Raw genomic sequence first — 20,902 nt, forward strand, 5'->3', positions numbered from 1 at the left:
ACAAAGGAACTGGAGGAGGCCACTCAGCCCTTCCATTCTGTACCCAAATACACCAAGATCAAAGCTGACCTGAGCCTCCATGCCTTCCTCCCACCTTAGTTCTATTTTCATCAGCATCCCTGACGAAACAAAGTCCATCATGCTGTAATTTTGCATGTTTATTCACCCATGGACTTCTAATGGAGGGAAGATTTAGGTTTCCACTGTCTTTTGTACTTCAGCAAACTGCTCACTCCATGCACAAGGCTCTCCCACCAGGGGAAGTAGTTTCTCTCTGCTCTCCCTTTTAAACGCCACAACTCCAAGGGTCCTTACTCTTCTAGATGCAGAGTAATGCGAGCTTTGTGAAATAAATTTGTCAGTAATTTAACCCTTTTAGACCCAGTGTCATTCTGGTACATTGTTTCCAAGTGCAATTTGATGAACTAAAATGCGACCCCCTAAAATGGGGCAGAATCAACTCCAACCCCTTTGACTTAAAGATCAGCATTCTCTTTCAGTTCCGAGTTCCCAGTCCTTCACCATGTTGCAGCTTTCCTTCCATAGTTCTAAAGTAGATCGACAAATAATACTTGCCAAAGCTAAGGACTAATCTGAATTTTAAAAAGTGCTGGGAATAAAAACTTGCTTGCAAAAATAGTTACTAACTATATTTAAGTTAATGGGGTAGGGTGTCTGTACTGAAAGAGACAGCTGTGTTCTGCATTTCCATAAATGCAATATCCCGGTATGCTTTGAGAGCCACGCGGCTTCGCCAAATTATAAGCTGTGTAACAGTAGCCGAGAGAGAGAGAGTGAGAGAGAGTTAGAGAGGAGCAAGTGAGTGCATAGGAGTGAGAGTGTGTGAGCAATAGAGAGATTGAAAGAGTAAGAGAGTGAGAGAGATATACTTTATACTTTATTGTCGCCAAACAATTAGTACTAGAACGTACAATCATCACAGCGATATTTGATTCTGCACTTCACACTCCAGGTGAGATTCTCTGCCAGGTGAACACCAAGAAATTAGGTGCCCTTAAGGATCTCTATGGAGGAGTCGTCGATGTTCAGCGGAGAGTGGTCGCTCCGTGTCCTCCTGAAGTCAACAACCATCTCTTTTGTTTTGTTCACACTCAGAGACAGGTTGTTGGCTCTGCACCAGTCCGTTAGCTGCTGCACCTCCTCTCTGTATGCTGACTCATCGTTCTTGCTGATGAGACCCACCATGGTCGTGTCATCGGCGAACTTGATGATGTGGTTCGAGCTGTGTGTTGCAGCACAGTCGTGGGTCAGCCGAGTGAACAGCAGTGGACTGAGCACACAGCCCTGGGGGGCCCCCGTGCTCAGTGTGATGGTGTTGGAGATGCTGCTCCCGATCCGGACTGACTGAGGTCTCCTAGTCAGGAAGTCTAGGATCCAGTTGCAGAGGGAGGTGTTCAGGCCCAGTAGTTTCAGCTTTCCAATCAGGTGCTGAGGAATAATTGTGTTGAATGCTGAACTGAAGTCTATGAACAGCATTCAAACGTACGTGTCTTTTTTGTCCAGAGGGGTTAGGGCCAGGTGGAGGGTGATGGCAATGGCGTCATCTGTTGAACAGTTGGGACGGTACGCGAACTGCAGGGGGGTCTAGTGAGGGGGGCAGCAGGGTCTTGATGTGCCTCATGACGAGCCTCTCGAAACACTTCATGATGATGGATGTGAGTGCAATGGGACAGTAGTCGTTGAGGCAGGACACTGAAGACTTTTTCAATGTTTGAGTATAAATCAGTGATAATTCTGAAAGCATGTTCCACACCTCCTAGGCCTATTGCATCCAAACCCATTATTTGATGTGTTGTTGTCTAATTAAAATTAATTTTGCTGACAACCTTCTTCTCCTGACAGGGTTGGTTTGCAGGGCGGAACTTGGCTGTCTCCCAGGTCAAAACAAAGTATCTGCTCTGGGTCGATGATGACTTCATCTTCGCTTCAGACACCAAGCTGGAAAAGATGGTGGAGATCCTGGAGAAAACCACTCTGGACATGGTGAGCTCACTGCCTTGGGTTAAACAGGAATTGTGTGAGGGGAGACATACACAGAACATAGAACAGTACAGCACAGGAACAGGCCCTTCGGCCCACAAGTCAGAATCAGAATCAAAATTAGAATCAGATTCAGGATCAGGTTTAATTTCACTGGCATATGTCAGGAAATTTGTTGTTTTGCGGCAGGAGTACATTACAGTACATAATTTTAAAAAAACTATAAATTACAATAAGAAATATGTTTAAAAATTAAGGCATCCATTAGTCTTGCGAGATCATGGATCTGCGCCTGGAAAGTCTTCACTCTCCAGGGCGCAGGCCTGGGCAAGGTTGTATGGAAGACTAGCAGTTGCCCATGCTGCAAGTCTCCCCTCTCCACGACACCATTGTTGTCCAAGGGAAGGGCATTAGGACCCATACAGCTTGGCACCAGTGTCATCGCAGAGCAACATGTGGTTAAGTGTCTTGCTCAAGGGCACAACATGTTCCCTCAGCTGGGGCTCGAACTCACGACCTTCAGGTCGCTAGTCGAATGCCTTAACCACTTGGCCACGTGCCCACACATGTTTAAAAAGTTAAATTAAATAAATAGTGCAAAAAGAGGGCAAAAAAAAGGAGAAAAAATATTGAGGTAATGTTCATGGGTTCATTGTCCATTCAGAATTCTGATGGCAGAGAGGAAGAAGCTGTTCCTAAAATGTCGAGTGTGTGTCTCCAGGCTCCTGTATCTCCTCCTTGAAGGTAGCAATGAGAGGGGGGGCTCGTCTTGAGTGATGGGGGCTCTTAATGATGGATGCCATATTTCTGAGTACTTCCTCAATGCTGGGGAGGCTAGTGCCCATGAAACTGGCTGCATTGACAACTTTCTGCAGCTTTTTCTGATCTTGTGCAGTGCCCCTCCATACCAGATGATGAAGCAACCAGTTAGAATGCTCTCCACAGTATATCTGTAGAAATTCCAAGAATCTTTGGTCTCATACCACGCCTCCCCAAAACTCCTAATGAAGTAAGTATGGCCGTTTTTGTAATTGCATCAGTATGTTGGACCCAGGATAGATCTGCAGAGATATTGACACCCAGGAACTTGAAGCTCCTCACCCTTTCTACTTCTGATCCCTCGATGATGTTCACAAGTTTAACTGCTAAGTTAGCAAGTTTCACGTCACATACCGGTGATAATTAACCTGATTCTGAATTTGAATTCTGATTCTGAGAATGAAATAATTGTTACTCTGGATCCAATGCAGCACAAAATAAACAGAAAAGATAAAGAACACAATAATAAAACTTTTTTAAAAATCACACAATAAAACATAAAATACATAAATTGATTGCATGTCCATAAAGTGACATTAGGCACAAAAGTGTCTGTACATAAAGTGACTGATGGGAAATAATGAAGTAGTTGTGGATGGGGGTGTGGATGGGTGGGTTAGTGGGTGGAGGTGTTGATCAGCCTTACTGCTTGGGGAAAGTAACTGTTTTTGAGTCTGATGGTCCTGGTTTGGATGCTGCATATCCTCCTCCCTGATAGGAGTGGGACAAACAGTCCATGAGCATGGTAGGTGGGATCCTTCATGATGTTACTGGCCCTTTCCCGGCCCCTTTCTGTATATACTGTATGTCCTTGATAGTGGGTAGGCTGGTGCCAGTGATGTGTTGGGCAGTTTTGACTACCCGGTGTCGAGCCTTCCAGTCCACCACAGTGTAGTTTCTGTACCATGCAGTGATGGTACCTTGCACTGTTTTGTGCACTTTATGTAGTCTTGTGCAGCTCTAACGTCTAATGTAGTTTTGTGTTGTTTCAGGTAGTCTAGTGTAGTTTTGTGTTGTTTCATGTAGCACCATGGTCCTGGAGGAACGTTGTTTCGTTTTTACTGTGTACTGTACCAGCAGTTATAGTTGAAATGACAATAAAAGCGACTTGACTTGGCTTGACTTGCAGCAGTTTAGGATACTGTCTTCTGCACATCTGTAGGATGATGTGAGTATGGATGTGCACAGTCCAGCTCTCTTCAGCCACTTCAGAAGGTAGAAGCACTGGTGAGCTTTCCTGACTGTGAAGGATGTGCTGGAAATTCCAATTTCCAACTGGCTCACTAATACTTTATACTTTATACTTTATACTTTATTGTTACCAAACAATTGATACTAGAACGTACAATCATCATAGCGATATTTGATTCTGCGCTTCTCGCTCCCTGGATTACAAATCGATAGTAAACATTAAAAATTTAAATTATAAATCATAAATAGAAAATAGAAAAATGGAAAGTAAGGTAGTGCAAAAAAACCGAGAGGCAGGTCTGGATATTTGGAGGGTACGGCCCAGATCCGGGTCAGGATCCGTTCAGCAGTCTTATCACAGTTGGAAAGAAGCTGTTCCCAAATCTGGCCGTACGAGTCTTCAAGCTCCTGAACCTTCTCCCGGAGGGAAGAGGAACGAAAAGTCTGTTGGCTGTGTGGGTCGTGTCCTTGATTATCCTGGCAGCACTGCTCCGACAGCGTGCGGTGTAAAGTGAGTCCACGGACGGAAGATTGGTTTGTGTGATGTGCTGCGCCATGTTCATGATCCTCTGCAGCTTCTTCCGGTCTTGGACAGGACAACTTCCATACCAGGTTGTGACGCACCCTGGAAGAATGCTTTCTACGATGCATCTATAAAAATTAGTGAGGGTTTTAGGGGACAGGCCAAATTTCTTTAGTTTTCTCAGGAAGTAAAGGCGCTGGTAGGCCTTTAGGAAGATAGGAAGAGAGATTGAGAGAGGAAGAGAGTGAAAGAGTGCCTAAGAGAGAGAGTGAGAGAGAGAGTGGGGGAAACAGGGAAAGAGTGAGAGAGATGGAGAGTGAGAGTGAGTATGAGAGAGAGAGAGAGAATGAGAGAGAGGGGGAAGAGAGAGAGAGGTGGGTAGACAGACAGAGGGTGGAGGGGGGTAGAGAGAGAGGGGGAGAGTGTGAGAGAGAGAGAGAGAGAGTGAGAGAGGGGGAGAAAGAGATGGGGAGAGCAAGATGGTCGAGAGAGAGTGAAGGAAGAGAGAGAGGAAGGAGAAAGAGAGAGGGGGAGGGAGAGGGTGGGAGGGAGAGAGGGGGGAAGGAGAGAGAGGGGGGTAAGGGGAGGGGGGAAGGGGAGAGGGGGAAGGGGAGGGGGAGAGAGAGGGGGAGAGAGAGAGTGGGAGAGAGAGGTGGTAGGGAAAGGGGGTAGGGAGAGAGGGTAGGGAGAGAAAGAGGGCAGGAGAGATGGGGGAGAGAGGCGGGGGAGAGAGGCGGGGAAAGAGAGTGGGGTGGAGTGAGAGGGGTGAGAGAAAGAGAGCAACACTTCACTCGTGAGTATGTTGGGGTCATCTATTGCATCCGGTGCTCCCAGTGCGGCCTCCTCTACATCGGTGAAACCTGACGCAGATTGGGGGACCGCTTCGTCGAGCACCTCCGCTCCGTCCGCCACAACAGACAGGATCTCCCGGTTGCCACCCACTTCAACTCTGCTTCCCACTCCCATTCAGATTTGTCTATACATGGCCTCCTCTACTGCCATGATGAGGCTAAACTCAGGTTGGAGGAGCAACACCTCATATACCGTCTAGGTAGTCTCCAGCCCCTTGGTATGAACACAGAATTATCCAACTTCCGGTAATTCCACCCCCCCCCTTCCCCTATCCCTATGTCACTCTGCCCCCTCCCCCAGCTGCCTAACACCTCCCTCATGGTTCCGCCTCCTTCTACTACCCATCGTGTTTTCCCCTATTCTTTCTTCACCTTTCCTACCTATCCCCTCCCTGTTTCCCCTCCCCCACCCCTTTAACTTTCCCCTTACTGGTTTTTCACCTGGAACCTACCAGCCTTCTCCTTCCAACCCTCCCCCACCTTCTTTATAGGGCCTCTGCCCCTTCCCCCTACAGTCCTGACGAAGGGTTCCGGCCCGAAATGTCGACCGATCTTTTCCACGGATGCTGCCAGACCTGCTGAGTTCCTCCAGCGTGTTGTGGGGGATCTGTCTTGTTTTGTCCTCGCCTCTGTGGGGTAAGTCAAGCCATTCTGCGTTGCCCTGCAGGGCAATCTGTCTTGTCTTGTCCTGGCCTCTGTTAGGTAAGTCTGGCCATTCTGCCATTACCCAACAGGTGGTCCTGTCCTACCTTGGTGTCGACATAAAGTTGAGTCCTGGCTTGTCTACGGATGAGTCCCGGCTCTATGTCTATGTACTGTCCAGTCTCATGATAGTGTTGAGTTAAAGATGAGCCCCGGCTTTTCGAAGGAGAAGTCCCGGCTCTCTGTTGATGTACAGTTCCCAGTCTGTCTCCGAGCTCCAGCCTCGAGTTATCAGCCTCCGCATTCCAAGACTCCAGCCCCCAGCCTGCAGCCTCAAGACCCAAGGCCCCCAGCCCCCAAGCCTCAAGACCCAAGGCCCCCAACCCCCAAGCCCAAAGGTCCCCAGTCCCCAAGCCTCAAGACCCCCAACCCCCAAGCCTCAAGACCAAAGGCCCCCAGTCCCCAAGCCTCAAGACCCAAGGCCCCCAACCCCCAAGCCTCAAGACCAAAGGCCCCCAGTCCCCAAGCCTCAAGACCCAAGGCCCCCAGTCCCCAGTCCTCAAGACCCAAGGCCCCCAGCCCACAAGCCCCAAGCCTCTAGACCCCAGCCACGTCCTGTCCGGTAGTCATGTCATGTCCTTGCCTGGTTCTGGGGCCCGAGGCCGAGGCAAGACCCAGGTTCTGGGTCCTTGTCCAGTCTCTGGTTCGGAGCCCAAGCCCAGGCTCCTAGTTCATAGTTCCTTGTCTGAGTTCCCTGTTTCTTGTCCATGTCCTAGCCCAAGTCTGCATTCTTGTCCCTGCTCCTTGTCCGTATCCTTTCACGTCCCTACTCTAGTCAAGTACTGTTCCTTGTACTTCAGTGTCTGTATCTTGCATTTGGGTCCGTTCCCAACGCCCCTATTATGACATTTGCGGAGGACACCAAGATAGGTGGAGGAGCAGGATGTGTTGTAGAAATGGAAAGGTTGTAGAGAGACTTGGTCAGTTTAGGAGAGTGGGCAAAGAAATGGCAGATGAGATACAACGTTGAGAAATGTACGGTTGTACGTTTTGGAAGAAGAAATAATCAGGCAGATTATTATTTAGATGGGGAGAAAATTCAAAAATCAGAAGTGCAAAGGGACTTGGGGGTCCTCGTGCTGAATACCCTAAAGGTTAACCACCAAGTTGGATCGGCGGTAAGGGAAGTGAATGCTATGTTGGCATTCATTTCAAGAGGAATAGTGTATAAGAGTAAGGAGGTGTTGATGAGGCTCTATGGGGCACTGGTGAGACCTGATTTGGAATACTGTGTGCAGTTTTGGGCCCCCTATCTTAGAAGGGATGTTCTGATGTTGGAGAGAGTTCAGAGAAGATTTACGAGGATGATTCCTGGAATGCAGGAGCTAACATATGAGAAGCGTTTGTCGGCTCTTGGATTGTATTCACTAGAGTATAGAAGAATGAGAGGGGATCTCATAGAAACATTTCGAATGTTGAAAGGGTTGGACAGAGTAGATGTGGAAAGGTTGTTTCCCTTGGTGGGTGAGTCCAGGACAAGAGGCCATAGTCTTAGAATTAGAGGGTACCCAGTTCAAACAGAGATGAGGAGAAATTTTTTTAGCCAGAGGGTCGTGGATTTGTGGAATTCGTTGCCACATACAGCTGTGGAGGCCCGATCATTGAGGGTGTTTAAGGAGGAGATTGACAGGTATCTAATTAGTCAGGGTATCAAGGGATATGGGGAAAAAGCCGGAAATTGGAACTAGATGGGAGAATAGTTTAGCTCATGGTGGAGTGGTGGAGCAGACTCGATGGGCCGAATGGCCTACATCTGCTCCTTTGTCTTGTGATCTTGAGAGATAGGGGGCAGAGAGATAGGAGAGAGAGAGGGGGGCAGAGAGAGGAGGCAGAGATAGAGAGGGGGAGAGTGAGAGGGGGAGAGAGGGGGGAGAGAGAGGAGAGAGTGTGAGCGAGGGGGGGAGAGGCAGGAGAGAGGGAGAGGAGGGAAAGACAGGGGAGATTGATGAGGAGAGAGAGACAGAGAGAGGAGGGGAGTGAGATGGAAGGAGAGAGTGAGAGAGAGGGGGGAAACAGAGAGAGATCAGGAGAGAGGGGGCAGAGAAAGAGAGAGGGGAGAAGAGAAAGAGTAGGGGGAGGGAGAAAAGGGGTAGAGAGAAAGGGGGAGAGATAGAGGGGAAAGAGAAAGAGGGGGAAAGAGAGGGGGCAGAGACAGAGAGAGAGTGAGGAGGGGGAGAGCAAGTGGGGAAGAGAGTGAGAGGGAGGGGGGAGAGGGGGTGGAGAGATGGGAGAAAGGTGGGGGAGGGGAAGAGGTGGGGGAGAGGGGGTAGAGAGGGGGTGAGAGAGATGGAAAAAAGAGGGGGAGAAAGAGGAAGAGAGAAAGGTGGAGATTGAGGGGGGGGAGAGAAAGGCGGAGATTGAGAGGTGGGAGAGGGAGTGTGGAGAGAGAAAGGGGGAGAGAGGGGAGACAGGGAGGGGGCAGGGAGGGGAGAGAGGGAGGGGGAGAGGGGGAGAGAGTGCAAAGACAGAGAGGGAGAGGGAGGGGCGGAGAGAGACGGTGTGGAGAGAGGGGGAGAGAGAGGCATGAAGGGAGAGTGGGGGAGATAGAGGGGGGAAGAGAAAGAGAGTGAGGGGGTGGAGAGAGCGAAGGGGAGAGAGGGGGGAAAGAGAGGGAAAGAGAGAGGGAGGACTAGAGAGGGGGGAGGGAGAGATGGGAGGAGAGAGTGTGAGAGAGAGAGAGGGGGGAGACAGAGAGAGATCGGGGAGAGAGGGGACATAAAAAGAGGGGAGGAGAGAAAGAGTAGGGGGAGAGAGGGGAGGCAGGGAGAGGGGGAGGGGGAGGAGGGGAGAGGGGGAGGAGGGAAGCGAGCAAGGGGGCAGAGAGGGGAAGAGAAAGTTGGGAGAGATAGAGGGGGGAGAGTGAGAGGGGGAAGAGAGGGGGAGAGGGAGAAGAGGGAGAGACAGGGAGAGATTGATGGGGGAGAGACAGAGAGATAGAGGGGGGAGAGAGATGGGAGGAGAGAAAGGGAGAAGACAAAGAGATCGGGAGAGAGGGGGCAGAGAAAGAGAGAGGGGAGAAGAGAAAGAGTAGGGGAGGGAGAAAAGGGGTAGAGAGAGGGGGGATAGAGATAGAGGGGGGAAGGGAAAGAGAGAGAGAGGGTGGAGAGAGCAAGGGGGAGAGAGGGGAAAGAGAGGGGGAGGAGAGGAGGGGAGAGGGAGAGAGAGAGGGGGAGATTGAGAGAGGCTGTGGAGAGGGGGAAAGAGAGGAGAGTAGGAGGGGAGAAAGGTGGGAGAGGGAGTGGGGAGAGATAGAGAGGGGGTAGAGTGAGGGGGAGAGAGGGAGAGGGGTGGAGAGAGAGAGGGGGAGAAAGGGAGGTGAGAGAGAATGGGGAGAGAGGAGAGAGAGAGAGAGGTGAGGAGAGAGTGAGGGAGGAAGAGAGAAAGAGACGGGGAAGAGAGAGAGGATGAGGCAGAGAGACGAGAGGGGAGAAAGAGTGGGGGAGAGAGAGAGGGCAGTGAGAGGGGAGAGTGAGAGAGAGAGAGAGAGAAAGAGGGGAGAAAGAGGGAGATGGAGAGAATGAGGGGGGAGAGAGAGCATGTGGGAGAGAGAGGGGGGAGCGAGCTAGAGAGAGCAAAATTGAGGTGGTAGGGAGACAAAGGGGAGAAGGAAAGAGCATGGGAGAGAGAGAGAAAGAAATTGAGGGGGCAGAAGAGAGAGGTGGGTGTGAGAGAGAAATAGACAGAGAGAGAGAGGATGTGGAGGGGGAGAGAGAGAGGGTGGAGAGAGAGAAGGGGAGAGGGGAGGGGAAGAGATAGAGGTGGGTAGAGAGAGAGAGGGGGAGAGAGAAAGGCCAGAGAGAAAATGGGAGAGAGAGTGAGGGGGAGTGGGAGAGGAGAAGTGAGAGAGGGGGAGAGAGAGGAAAGTGGGGGGGAGAGAAAGATGGGAGAGGGAGTGGGGAGAGAGAGACAGGGGGTAGAATGAGGGGGAGAGGGGGAGAGGGAGAGGGGTGGAGAGAGAGAGGGAGAAAGGGGGTGAGAGAGAATGGGGGAGAGAGAGAGGGGAGAAAGGGGGTGAGAGAGAAAATGGGGGGAGAGTGATGGGGAAAGAGGGGGGAGAAAGGGGGGAGAGAGAGGGGAGAGAGAGAAAATGGGGGTAAGAGTAAGGGGGAGAGAGAGGGGAAATGAGAGAGGGAGAGAGAGAATGGGGAGAGAGAGGAGAGAGAGAAAATGGGAGAGACAGAGGGGAAGTGAGAGAGGGGGAGACAGAGGGGGGAAGAGAGTCAGGAGAGAGAGGGGGGAGAAGGGGAGAGGGAGAGACGGAGAGATTGATGGGGAGAGAGATGGGAGGAGAGAGAGAAATCGGGGAGAGAGGAGGCAGGGACAGAGGTGGGGAGGGAAAGAGTAGGAGGGAGAGGGGGCAGCGAAGGGTGAGAGAGAGGGGGAGAGATAGAGGCGGAAGAGAATGAGAGAGGGGAGAGAGGGTGAGAGAGTGAGTGGGCAGAGAGCGAGGGGGGAGAGAGTGAGAGGGGGAGGGGGAGAGGGTTGGGGAGGGGGGAGAGGTGGGGGAGAAAGGGGGTAGAGAAGGGTGGAGAGAGAAAGGGGCAGAGAGAGAGGGGGAGAGAGAGGGTGTAGAAAGGGGAGAAGTGAGGGGAGAGTGGGATGCAGAAAGGGGGGATGGGGGAGAGAGGCAGAGATAGGGCAGGTAAAAGAGGGGGAGAGAGAGGGGTGGAGTGAGAGAAGGTGAGAGGGGGAGAGAGAGGTGGGGAGAGAGGGGGAAGAGAGAGGGGGAAGAGATGAGGGAGAGAGGATGTAGAAAGAGGGGGGTAAGTTGGGGGGAGAGCGGGATGGAGGGGGAGAGAAATAGAAGGGGGAGATAGTGAGGGTCGAGAGAGAGATGGTGAGAGCAGACAGAGAGAGATGTGGGAAAGAGAGAGAGGTGGGGAAGAGAGGGCAGGAGAGAGAGATGGGGGAGAGAGAGAGATGGGGAGAGAGAGAAATGGGGTGAGAGATGAGAGGGATAGAGAGAGGGGCGACAGAGAGAGGGGGAGAGGAGATACAGGGGGGAGAGAGAGAGGTGGGGAAGGGAGAGGGGGTGAGAGAGAAAGAGGGGTGGGGAGAGGGGAGATAGAGAGAGGGGAGAGATGGAGGGGGAAAGAGAGAGGAAGACAGGGTGGGAGAGAGAGAGGGGTGGTGAGAGAGAGGGGTTGGAGAGGGAGGGAGAGAGAGAGGGTGAGTGAGAGAAGGAAAGAGAGTGAGGGTGTGACAGTGAGAAAGAAAGTGACAGAGAGAAAAAGAGAGTGAGAGATAGTGAGTGTGAGAGAGAGTAAGGGAAAGAGGGAGAGTGTGTGTGTATGTGATGGAGAGTGAGTGTGAGAGAAAAAAGGAAAAAGATGGGGAGAGGGAGAGAGATGGGGAGGCAGAGAGGGGGGCTAGAGAGAGGGGGAGTGAGAGGGGAGAGAAAGGGGGTTAGAGAGAGTGAGTGGGGCAGAGAGAGAGATGGTGGGAGAGAGAGGGAGAGAGGTGGAGAGAGAGATGGGACAGGAGAGAGGGGGGAGAGAGAGGTGGGGAGAGACAGAGAGGGAGGGGAGAGGGAGGGGATAGAGGGGGAGAGAGAGACGGGGAGAGAGAGAGGGGGAGGGGGAGAGGGGAGAGGGGGAAGGGAGATAGAGGGATGGGAGAGAGAGAGGGGGGAGAGAGAGGGAGGGGGAAAGAGAGAGGATAGAGTGGAGGAGAGAGAGAGGGAGACATACCTGTGGTATGTCTAAGCTTTATCCTAAGAAGCAGGAGTCATTTGGTTATGTATTACACTATGTGTCATTGTGTGTGCTTCCCAACTATTTGCAGCATCATTCAGAATTAACTTTGTGACACTAAAAATAGTATCAAACAGCTGACACAGAGAAAGCTGAGCAGAAGGTGAACCATCCAGGACATTGCATTCAACCATTTATTCAGTGGACCATGAAATGTCTTATCTGACATCTCAGGCAATTGATTATTCCCCAGGCATGTCCATTGATAAGGAAATGGGATGGACAATTAAATGCTAGTCTACTCCAGCTCTGAACTATTATCTGTTTATCCACATGCAGTACTGTGCAAACGTCTTCGGCACTAGGGTGCCTAATACTTTTGCGCAGTACTGTACTTGTCAACGTGGAGCGGAGAGCAAGTTTGTAAGGCTGGTGGGAGCAGAGGATATTGGGAATGGTGAGATGTTGGGATGTCAAGAGGGCTGTGGGACAGGTGACAGAGAAGGAGTGTCAGAGGCAGGGGGTGGAACGGGTACAAACACAATCTAGTCCTGAGACACCAGGTAAGGCCATTTGATTCCAAACAATTGGTTTATTGATCAAAACAGAATATCTCTCTGGTGCCTCTTGCTCCCACCCCTCTACCTTCCCCTTTTCTCAACCAGGATTTCCCCCTCCCTGCTGCTTTCCCACTCTCAGTCCATAACAGACACTCATATCAGAACCAGGCTTATCATCACTCACGTCATGAAATTTGTTGTTTTTTTTTTGTGGCAGCAGTACTGTTCAATACATAAGATTACCACAATACTGTGCAAAAGTCTTAGACCTTATATACTCTATATACCTAGGATGCCTAAGGCTTTAACACAGTGCTGTACTTGCACCAGAGTCCCTCAGTGTAAAGCAGTTTGAAGCTTCCCTTTTTGAGGTCAATCTATGATTAGCTTTCCGTCTTTACCTGAGCTGATCCACCTTTCCTGGATAGGACAGCACTTTGAGCTTTGAGTCTGTCCTCCTTGACTCGCGTACTCTGGTAGGAAGTCATTTGTGCAGTCAGAGAATATGGCTCATTTTGAGTTAGGAAATACCTAACTTTGAGGTTTTCCCTTTTCCCTTTTACCCTCCAGATGCACATTTTGCAATGAAGGATGATGAACATTTTAAATTTGCATTTTCTGATCTATTTTCCTATTACTTTTGATTGCTTTCACACATTACAAAAAAGAAGCTCACCTGATAACAGTCTCTTTCCTTGTATAGTGTATATGTTGCTGTACAGGCTCCCATAATCCATATCCTGTCTGGTCATAAGGAATATTCTGTGTTCGGTAGTGAACATTCACAGAAGGTCCATGTTGTAGGTGGTTGCTAAACAGTTTATATATCCCTATGATCAAAGCCATCAGAGGCAAGTAGCAGACAATCTTCTTGCTTTGACACATTCTATACATGCTGAGAAGAGGTGTAAAATTAGGACATTTCTTTCAAGAACATTTGAATATGGTTAAAACACCAATATTTGCAGTTAGATGATATCCCAAATGCAGCAGGGTGATCAAAAACAAAGTGAAGTCAAAGTGAAAGAAAAACATGATTGGAGGCAACTTTTTTGTGTAAAAGAGGAGGAAGATGAAAGAGAATTTAGGAAGGTTTCAGAGTTTGGGGTTATACAGCTGAATTCATGGCTTCATAAAGGAGCATCAGTGATCTGCAGAAATGGATTTTAACTAAAGTGATATCTCACCTGCATGCTGATATCCCCACTGCCACAGAGACCAGTTCAATTCACTCTAGGTGATACCAAGAACCAGCTGAGAGCACGGGATACAGTAAAGGCTCTGGGACTGGACATCTTCACAACTGTAGAGCTAAAGACTTGTGCTCCTGAAATAGCAGTGACTCCGGGCAAGCTGTTCCAGGATAGTTACAGAGCTGGCATCCACCCAACAACGTGAAACATTTCCTTCTTTCACAACTTTCAGGGGAAGTCCAAAGAGGCAGTATTGGACTGAGTGTGGCATTAGGAGCCTGGTCAAATGGACAGTAAATCCGCAGATTTTTTAAAAATTTGCAATGTAAGTTATACAGGAAGAGGTTCTGCAAAACAAGCTTACATAAGAAATTTCTATTTAAAAAACTAATCCGACACTTGCAGCAGGAGGAGATGGTTTAAAATGTGTGACACCAAACAGCAAAAATTGCAGATATTGAAATTTGAAATGGAAATAGGTCAGGTGGCATCTGTAGGGAGGGAAATAAAATTAAAATTGCAGATCAATGACCCTTCATCAGAAGCAGGACAAATCACAATCGAACAGAGTTCTCCCACTTCCTTTGGCTCTATTGCACCTCATCTGACGATGACATTTTCACACCAATGTATCTTCATAAGGGTCTCAACCCAAAACTTTGACTGTCCATTTCCCCCCACAGAGTTCCTCCAGCATTTTGTATGTATCCAAATACAGTTCCTCTCCCTTCTATTTCAGTATTCTGAAGAGAGGATTCCCATTGCAGCCCCTGATTCATTCTAATGTCTCCAACAGCGCCAACTCCCCTCCAATACAACTGCAGATGATGCAACACCTGTCATTTTACCCCTTCTCCCTTCCCAATACCCAAGGAGACAAACACTCCTTCTGGGTGAAGCATCAATTCACTTGCACCTCTTCGTATCTGGCATATCACAACATGCGAGGAACATTGAAGAGACAAAATCCACTCTGGGTGTTGACTTTGCAAGTCAACTCTGATCAGTGTGCAAGTGACCCTGAATTTGCAGTTATACGAGGTGCTCTAATTTTCCATCCCATTCCCACTCTGACCCTTTTGTCTCTGCCCTCTTATGTTATTCTGACAATGCCAAGAGTACACTTGGGAAACAGCAGATCATCTTGCAACCAAGCCAGTTTTTGCCCTCAGAACTCCAACAAGTTCTGGCAAACAGATTTTCAAATTGGTGTAAAAACAGGCCCATTGTTAAGTTCAGCAACACACACAAAATGATGGAGAAAATCAGCAGGTCAGGCAGCATCTATAGAGGGGAATAAAGAGTCTATGTTTTCGGTTGAGACCCTTCATCAGGACCCGGTTAAGTTCTGATTTTACTTCATTTGTGGGAGAGCCTGTACTGAATAAAGTTTCATCTCCTTGAATTTTTATTTTTTTAAATCCTTTTCTGAATTATTGAGGATATATACGTTTGTAGTTAGAAAAATAATGTGTAGTAGAGCTTGACAGCAAATATTCAATGGCTCTGTGAAATGAGAAAGTATTTGAGTATTTTTGGCCTGACCAGTATTTATGGTCTACCTCTGGCCTGACAATTTTAACAGAAAAAAGGATGATCTGCATTTTTAAAAAACCTCAAAAGGAAGCTTGCATGGCAAATTTCAAATTATACTCAGTCACTATGACTGCAGATCCAATTATATATCCTCAATAATTCAGAAAAGGATTTTCTCCATCATTTTGTGCATGTTGCTGAACACTTCATCAAGGACATCAAACTACTGCACCTTCTCTGAACCAATGCAAGTAAGCATAAGGATCCCAAAACCATACACTGTCATGGTCCGGTCTGTGAATTCCACATTCCGGTTCACGGTCCGGTCCATCGATTCCTTATTCCGGGTTTTCCCTGTTTTCCCTTGTTCCATTGAGTGCCTTAATTGAGGCACCTGATTCTCCTTTTGGGTTGGCACATAAATACCTCTGCAAACGAAGGATTCTCTGCTGGAATGTTCCCTTCCCCTCCCCTCCCCATCTGAATCCCTGACAGTTTCCCTCGGCAGTCACCTCGGCAAGTATCCTCGGCAGTCATCCCGGGCCTGCGTCCTAGAAAGGGTCCCGGCCCTGTGCTCCAAGGAGGAGTCTCGGCTCCGTACCCAAAAGCCTAACCAAGCCGAGTCCAAGAGCCGAGCCAAACCTAGTCCAAGAGCCACGTCCAGCCCAGGAGTACCTCGCCCAGCCCTGTGCTGAGTTCCCTCGTCCTGTGCTGGAGTTCCATCATCTAGTCCAAGCCACGTCCAACAGCCTTGTCTAGTCCAAGCCATGTTGTGCCAATATTTTGACCTACTCTAAAATCAATCTAACCTTTCCCTCCTACATAGCCCTCCATTTTTCGATCATCCACGTACCTATCTAAGAATTCCATAAATGCCCCGACCACCATTCCTGACAAGGTATTCAAATTTAAAATTAAAATTATGCCTCTTTGTATTAGCTGCTTCTGCCCTGGGAAATAGTCTCTGGCTATCCACTTGATCTATCATCTTGCACATTTCAGTCAAGTCACGTCTCATCCTCCTCCTCTCCAAAGAGAAAGACCCTAACTCACTTAACTTATCCTCATAAGACATGCCCTCTAATTCATGCAGCATCCTGGTAAATCTCCTCAACACCCCCTCTAAAGCTTCCACATCTTTCCTATAATGAGACAACCAGAACAGAACACGACATTCCAAAATTTTGTATTGAATGATCAGTTATGGCATGCAAACAAAAGCTTTTCAGAATATCTTGGCATATTTGACAATGATTAACCATTTACCAATTAGAACATAGAACAATATAGCAGAGTAACAGTTCACAATGCTGTGCCAAACTAATTAAAATAGTGATCGAATGGCTAACTAGACAAATCCCTTCTGCCTACACAATGCCCATATCCTTCCATTTTCCTCACATTCATGTGCCTATCTAAACATCTCTTAAAAGTCCCTGATGTATCTGCCTCTAACACCACCCCAGGTAGTGCATTCCAGGCGCCCACCACTCTGTGTATGAAAAAAAGTTGCTTCTCACATCCCCTTTGAAATTACCCCCTCTCACTTTAAATGCATGCCCTCTGGTGTTATACATTTCAACCATGGAAAAATAATACTGTCTACTCTATCTATGGCTTTTCCATTTAAACAATATTCTGTGTTTCCATTCTCCCTTCCAAAATAAATAACCTTACACCTCCCTGATTATACACATAACCTACATAGGTAAGTTTGCAGCTGATACAGAGGTTAATGACATTATGAATAGTGTAGCAAATTGCTAATGGACACAGGCTTACACGAATGAAGGAGAGCATCAGAAGGAGTTTAATCCGGGCAAATGTGAGGTGTTGCACTTTGGAGGAAACAATACACTGTTAATGGCAGAACCCTTAATTGTGTTGATGGACAGAGGGACTTGGGGTCCAAGTAAATAGCTGCTTGAAAATGGCTGCACAAGTAGGTAGGGTGGTCAAGAAGGCAAATGGCATGCTTGCCTTTATTAGTCCAGACATTGAGTTCAAAAGTCAGGAAATTATGCAGTTCTGGAAGAATGTAGAGGCTTTGGAGAGAGTGCCATGGTATACTAGGACTCTGTCTGGATTAGAGAGCATGGGTTGGATAAACTTATTTTTTCGTCTGGAGCAGCGGAGGCTGAGGGGAGACCTGATAGGCATCCGTTAGTCTCGTGAGACCATGGATTTGCGCCTCCAGGGCGCAGGCCTGGGCAAGGTTGTATGGAAGACCAGCAGTTGCCCATGCTGCAAGTCTCCCCAACAATGTCTTTCAAGGGAAGGGCATTAGGGCCCATACAGCTTGGCACCAGTGTCGTCGCAGAGCACTGTGGTTAAGTGCCTTGCTCAAGGACACAACACGCTGCCTCCACCTAGCGACCTTCAAATCACTCGACGAACCCCTTAACCGCTTGGCCACGCACCAACACTGATGTTTATAAGATTACGAGAGACATTCACAACTCGTATCTTCCACCGCCCCCCCTCCCCCCGTCGAATTGTCTCACACTAGAGTACATGCAGTTCAAACGTGGGGGGGGGGGGAGTTCGAAGGAGATGTTTGGGCAAAGTTTTTTTTTAGAGTGGTGGGTGCCTGGAATGCGCTTCAAGAGGCTCTCGTAAATGTGCAGAAAGTGGAGGAATACGAACACCTCTAGGCATAAGGGATTGGTTTACTTGGGCGTTTAATTAGTCCGGTTTCCGTGCCGCACTATTCTACGTGCTGTACTTCATCTACCGTATTTAACCCCTCTGCGATCATGTCTGAAACGCTGTCTTTCGCGCGGGACGACACTGAGGTTCTGACTGTGCGGGTGAAGACCAACGGTCTCCGCAAGACCTTTACCAACAGCCGATCCGTGTCACAAACGAGACCTGCTCGCTGTTTCTCGTCAAGATTCTCAAACTTTTCTGAGTATTCTCCCGCTAATGAAATAACTGCGATCAATACCTCCGGGACAAATATGGAAATCATCGCCCTTTCTTTTTCTCGGCACAAACTGTACAACCGGACAAAATACAGCAAAAAGAACTCACCAAAGAACTTCCTCAGTAACGTTACGACATTCTGAGGATTTCAGCACCCTTTCAACTGATCGACAACAAGCCAGTGCGCTTATAGCAGCTGCTTTTTTTTTAAATCATTTAATGCATAATACGCACTAAGCACACTTGCTATCTTTCAGAGATAGATTTCCCTGTAATAACTAGAAGTAGTCTCTACCTGTTTGGTTGCTGAGCTGTCGTCTTTCCACTTGTTTCTCCGTAGCGCACTCTGCCTTTCCGGTTCTTCAGAGATCTGGCGATGTTAAAACTCTCTAAACCACAAATTTGCGTCCTTGTAGTGACTGTCATAAGGATATGCAGTGCAGCCCGGATAAAAATCTCGCCGTAAAGAACACACTATTAAGCGTGAATAGAGCAACATTGTATTTACTGCCTATAAGTCTATAATTCAAGATTCAAAGATTCAAAAACTTTATTGTCATTCTAACCATAAATCAGCTCTGCAGGGCAGAATGAGACAGCGTTTCTCAGGGGCAGTGCAATCATAACATAACAAATGCCACACTAAATAATAAACATAACAATAAATAGTAAAACACAACAGCCACATGTCAGTTAAAATCAAGTTATAAGTGTCCAGTGCAAGTTAAAAGTGTCCAAAGCAGAGTCAGGTGGAGCAGCTATTTAGCAGTCTGACTGCCTGTGGGAGGAAGCTGTTTAGTAGCCTTGTAGTTTTAGTTTTGATGCTCCTGTAACGTTTGCCAAATGGCAGAAGAAAAAAACAGTTCATGGAGAGCAACACACATCAAAGTTGCTGGTGAACGCAGCAGGCCAGGCAGCATCTCTAGGAAGAGGTACAGTCGACGTTTCAGGCCGAGACCCTTCGTCGGGGCTAATTGAAGGAAGAGTGAGTAAGGGATTTGAAAGTTGGAGGGGGAGGGGGAGATCCAAAATGATAGGAGAAGACAGGAGGGGGAGGGATAGAGTCAAGAGCTGGACAGGTGATAGGCAAAAGGGGATATGAGAGGATCATGGGACAGGAGGTCCGGGAAGAAAGACAAGGGGTGGGGGACCCAGAGGAAGGGCAAGAGGTATATTCAGAGGGACAGGGGGAGAAAAAGGAGAGTGAGAGAAAGAATGTGCATACAAATAAGTAACAGATGGGGTACGAGGGGGAGGTGGGGCCTTAGCGGAAGTTAGAGAAGTCGATGTTCATGCCATCAGGTTGGAGGCTACCCAGACGGAATATAAGGTGTTGTTCCTCCAACCTGAGTGTGGCTTCATCTTTACAGTAGAGGAGGCCGTGGATAGACATGTCAGAATGGGAATGGGATGTGGAATTAAAATGTGTGGCCACTGGGAGATCCTGCTTTCTCTGGCGGACAGAGCGTAGATGTTCAGCAAAGCGGTCTCCCAGTCTGCGTCGGGTCTCGCCAATATATAAAAGGCCACATCGGGAGCACCGGACGCAGTATATCACCCCAGTCGACTCACAGGTGAAGTGTTGCCTCACCTGGAAGGACTGTTTCGGGCCCTGACTTTGAATAAACACTCCATTCACTCTCTGGAGCCTGTCTGTGAATAAACACTCCATTCACTCTCTGGAGCCTGTACCACTCACACTCTGGATGCTGTCTGTGAATAAACACTACACTCACCCTCTGGACACTGTGTGTGAATAAACACTCCACCCACACACTTGAGCCTGTCTGTGCACACGGACACTCTGTTCACACCGTGGACCCTATCTGTGAATAAACACTCCCTCCCACTATGGACCCTGTATGTGAATAAACACTCCACTCTCTCTCTGTACCTTGTCTGTGAATAAACACACCCCTCTACTCTGGACCCTGTCTGTGAATAAACACTCCACTCACACTCTGGACCCTGTCTGTGAATAAACACTCCACTCAGTCTCTGGACCCGATCTGTGAATAAAAACTCCCTCCCACTCTGGACACAATCTGTGAACACACTCCACCCACATACTAGAGCCTGTCTGTGAACAAACAGTCCACTCACACTCTGGACACTGTCTGTAAACAAACACTCCCTCCCACTCTGGACCCTGTCTGTGAATAAACAGTCCACTCACTCTCTGGACCCTATCTGTGAATAAAAACTCCACCCCCACTCTGGACCCTGTCTGTGAATAAACACTATACTCACTCTCTGGACCCTGTCTGTGAACAAGCACTCCACTCACTCTCTGGACCTTGTCTGTGAATACACACTCCCTCCCACTCTGGACACGATCTGTGAACACACATTCCACCCACATACCAGAGCCTGACTGTGAACAAACACTCCACACACACTCTGGACCCTGTCTGTGAATAAACACTCCACTCCCTCTCTGGACCCTGTCTGTGAAAAAGCACTCCACTCACTCTCTGGACCCTGTCTGTGAATAAACACTCCACTCACTCTCTGGACCCTGTTTGTGAATAAACGCTCCACTCACTCTCTGGACCATGTCTGTGAATAAACACTCCCTCCCACTCTGGACCCTGTCTGTGAAGAAACTCTCCCTCCCAATCTGGAACCTGTCTGTGAATAAACACTCGCTCACACCCTGGACACAATCTGTGAACACACACTCCACCCACATACTGGAGCCTGCCTGTGAACAAACACTCCACTCACACTCTTGACCCTGTCTTTGAATAAACACTCCACTCACTCTCTGGGCCCTGTCTGTGAATAAACACTCCCCCCGACTCTGGACACTCTCTGTGAATAAACACTCCCCCCAACTCTGGACCTTCTCTGTGAATAAACACTCCATTCACTCTCTGGACCCTGTCTGTGAAGAAACAGACAACTC

The 20,902-nt window shown here is 48.6% G+C and overlaps 1 protein-coding gene across 4 annotated transcripts in view; it reads right to left on the reverse strand.

Annotated features, from left to right (window-relative positions):
* LOC140191345 (beta-1,4 N-acetylgalactosaminyltransferase 1-like) overlaps positions 1 to 18,359 on the reverse strand; it is an 85,360-nt gene extending 67,001 nt beyond the window's left edge. For 2 of the 4 annotated variants that reach the window (XM_072248657.1, XM_072248654.1), the window contains exons 1-2: positions 18,290 to 18,359; positions 13,017 to 13,235 (exon numbers count right to left, since the gene is read on the reverse strand). In XM_072248657.1, coding sequence (XP_072104758.1) covers positions 13,017 to 13,234 — 218 coding nt within the window. In that variant the 5' untranslated portion in view covers position 13,235; positions 18,290 to 18,359. The other 2 variants (XM_072248656.1, XM_072248655.1) reach the window with 2 other exon arrangements.
* Between the last annotated feature and the right edge of the window lie 2,543 nt (positions 18,360 to 20,902).

Source organism: Mobula birostris, chromosome X (genome assembly GCF_030028105.1).
Source record: "Mobula birostris isolate sMobBir1 chromosome X, sMobBir1.hap1, whole genome shotgun sequence".
Taxonomy (NCBI): Eukaryota; Metazoa; Chordata; class Chondrichthyes; order Myliobatiformes; family Myliobatidae; genus Mobula; species Mobula birostris.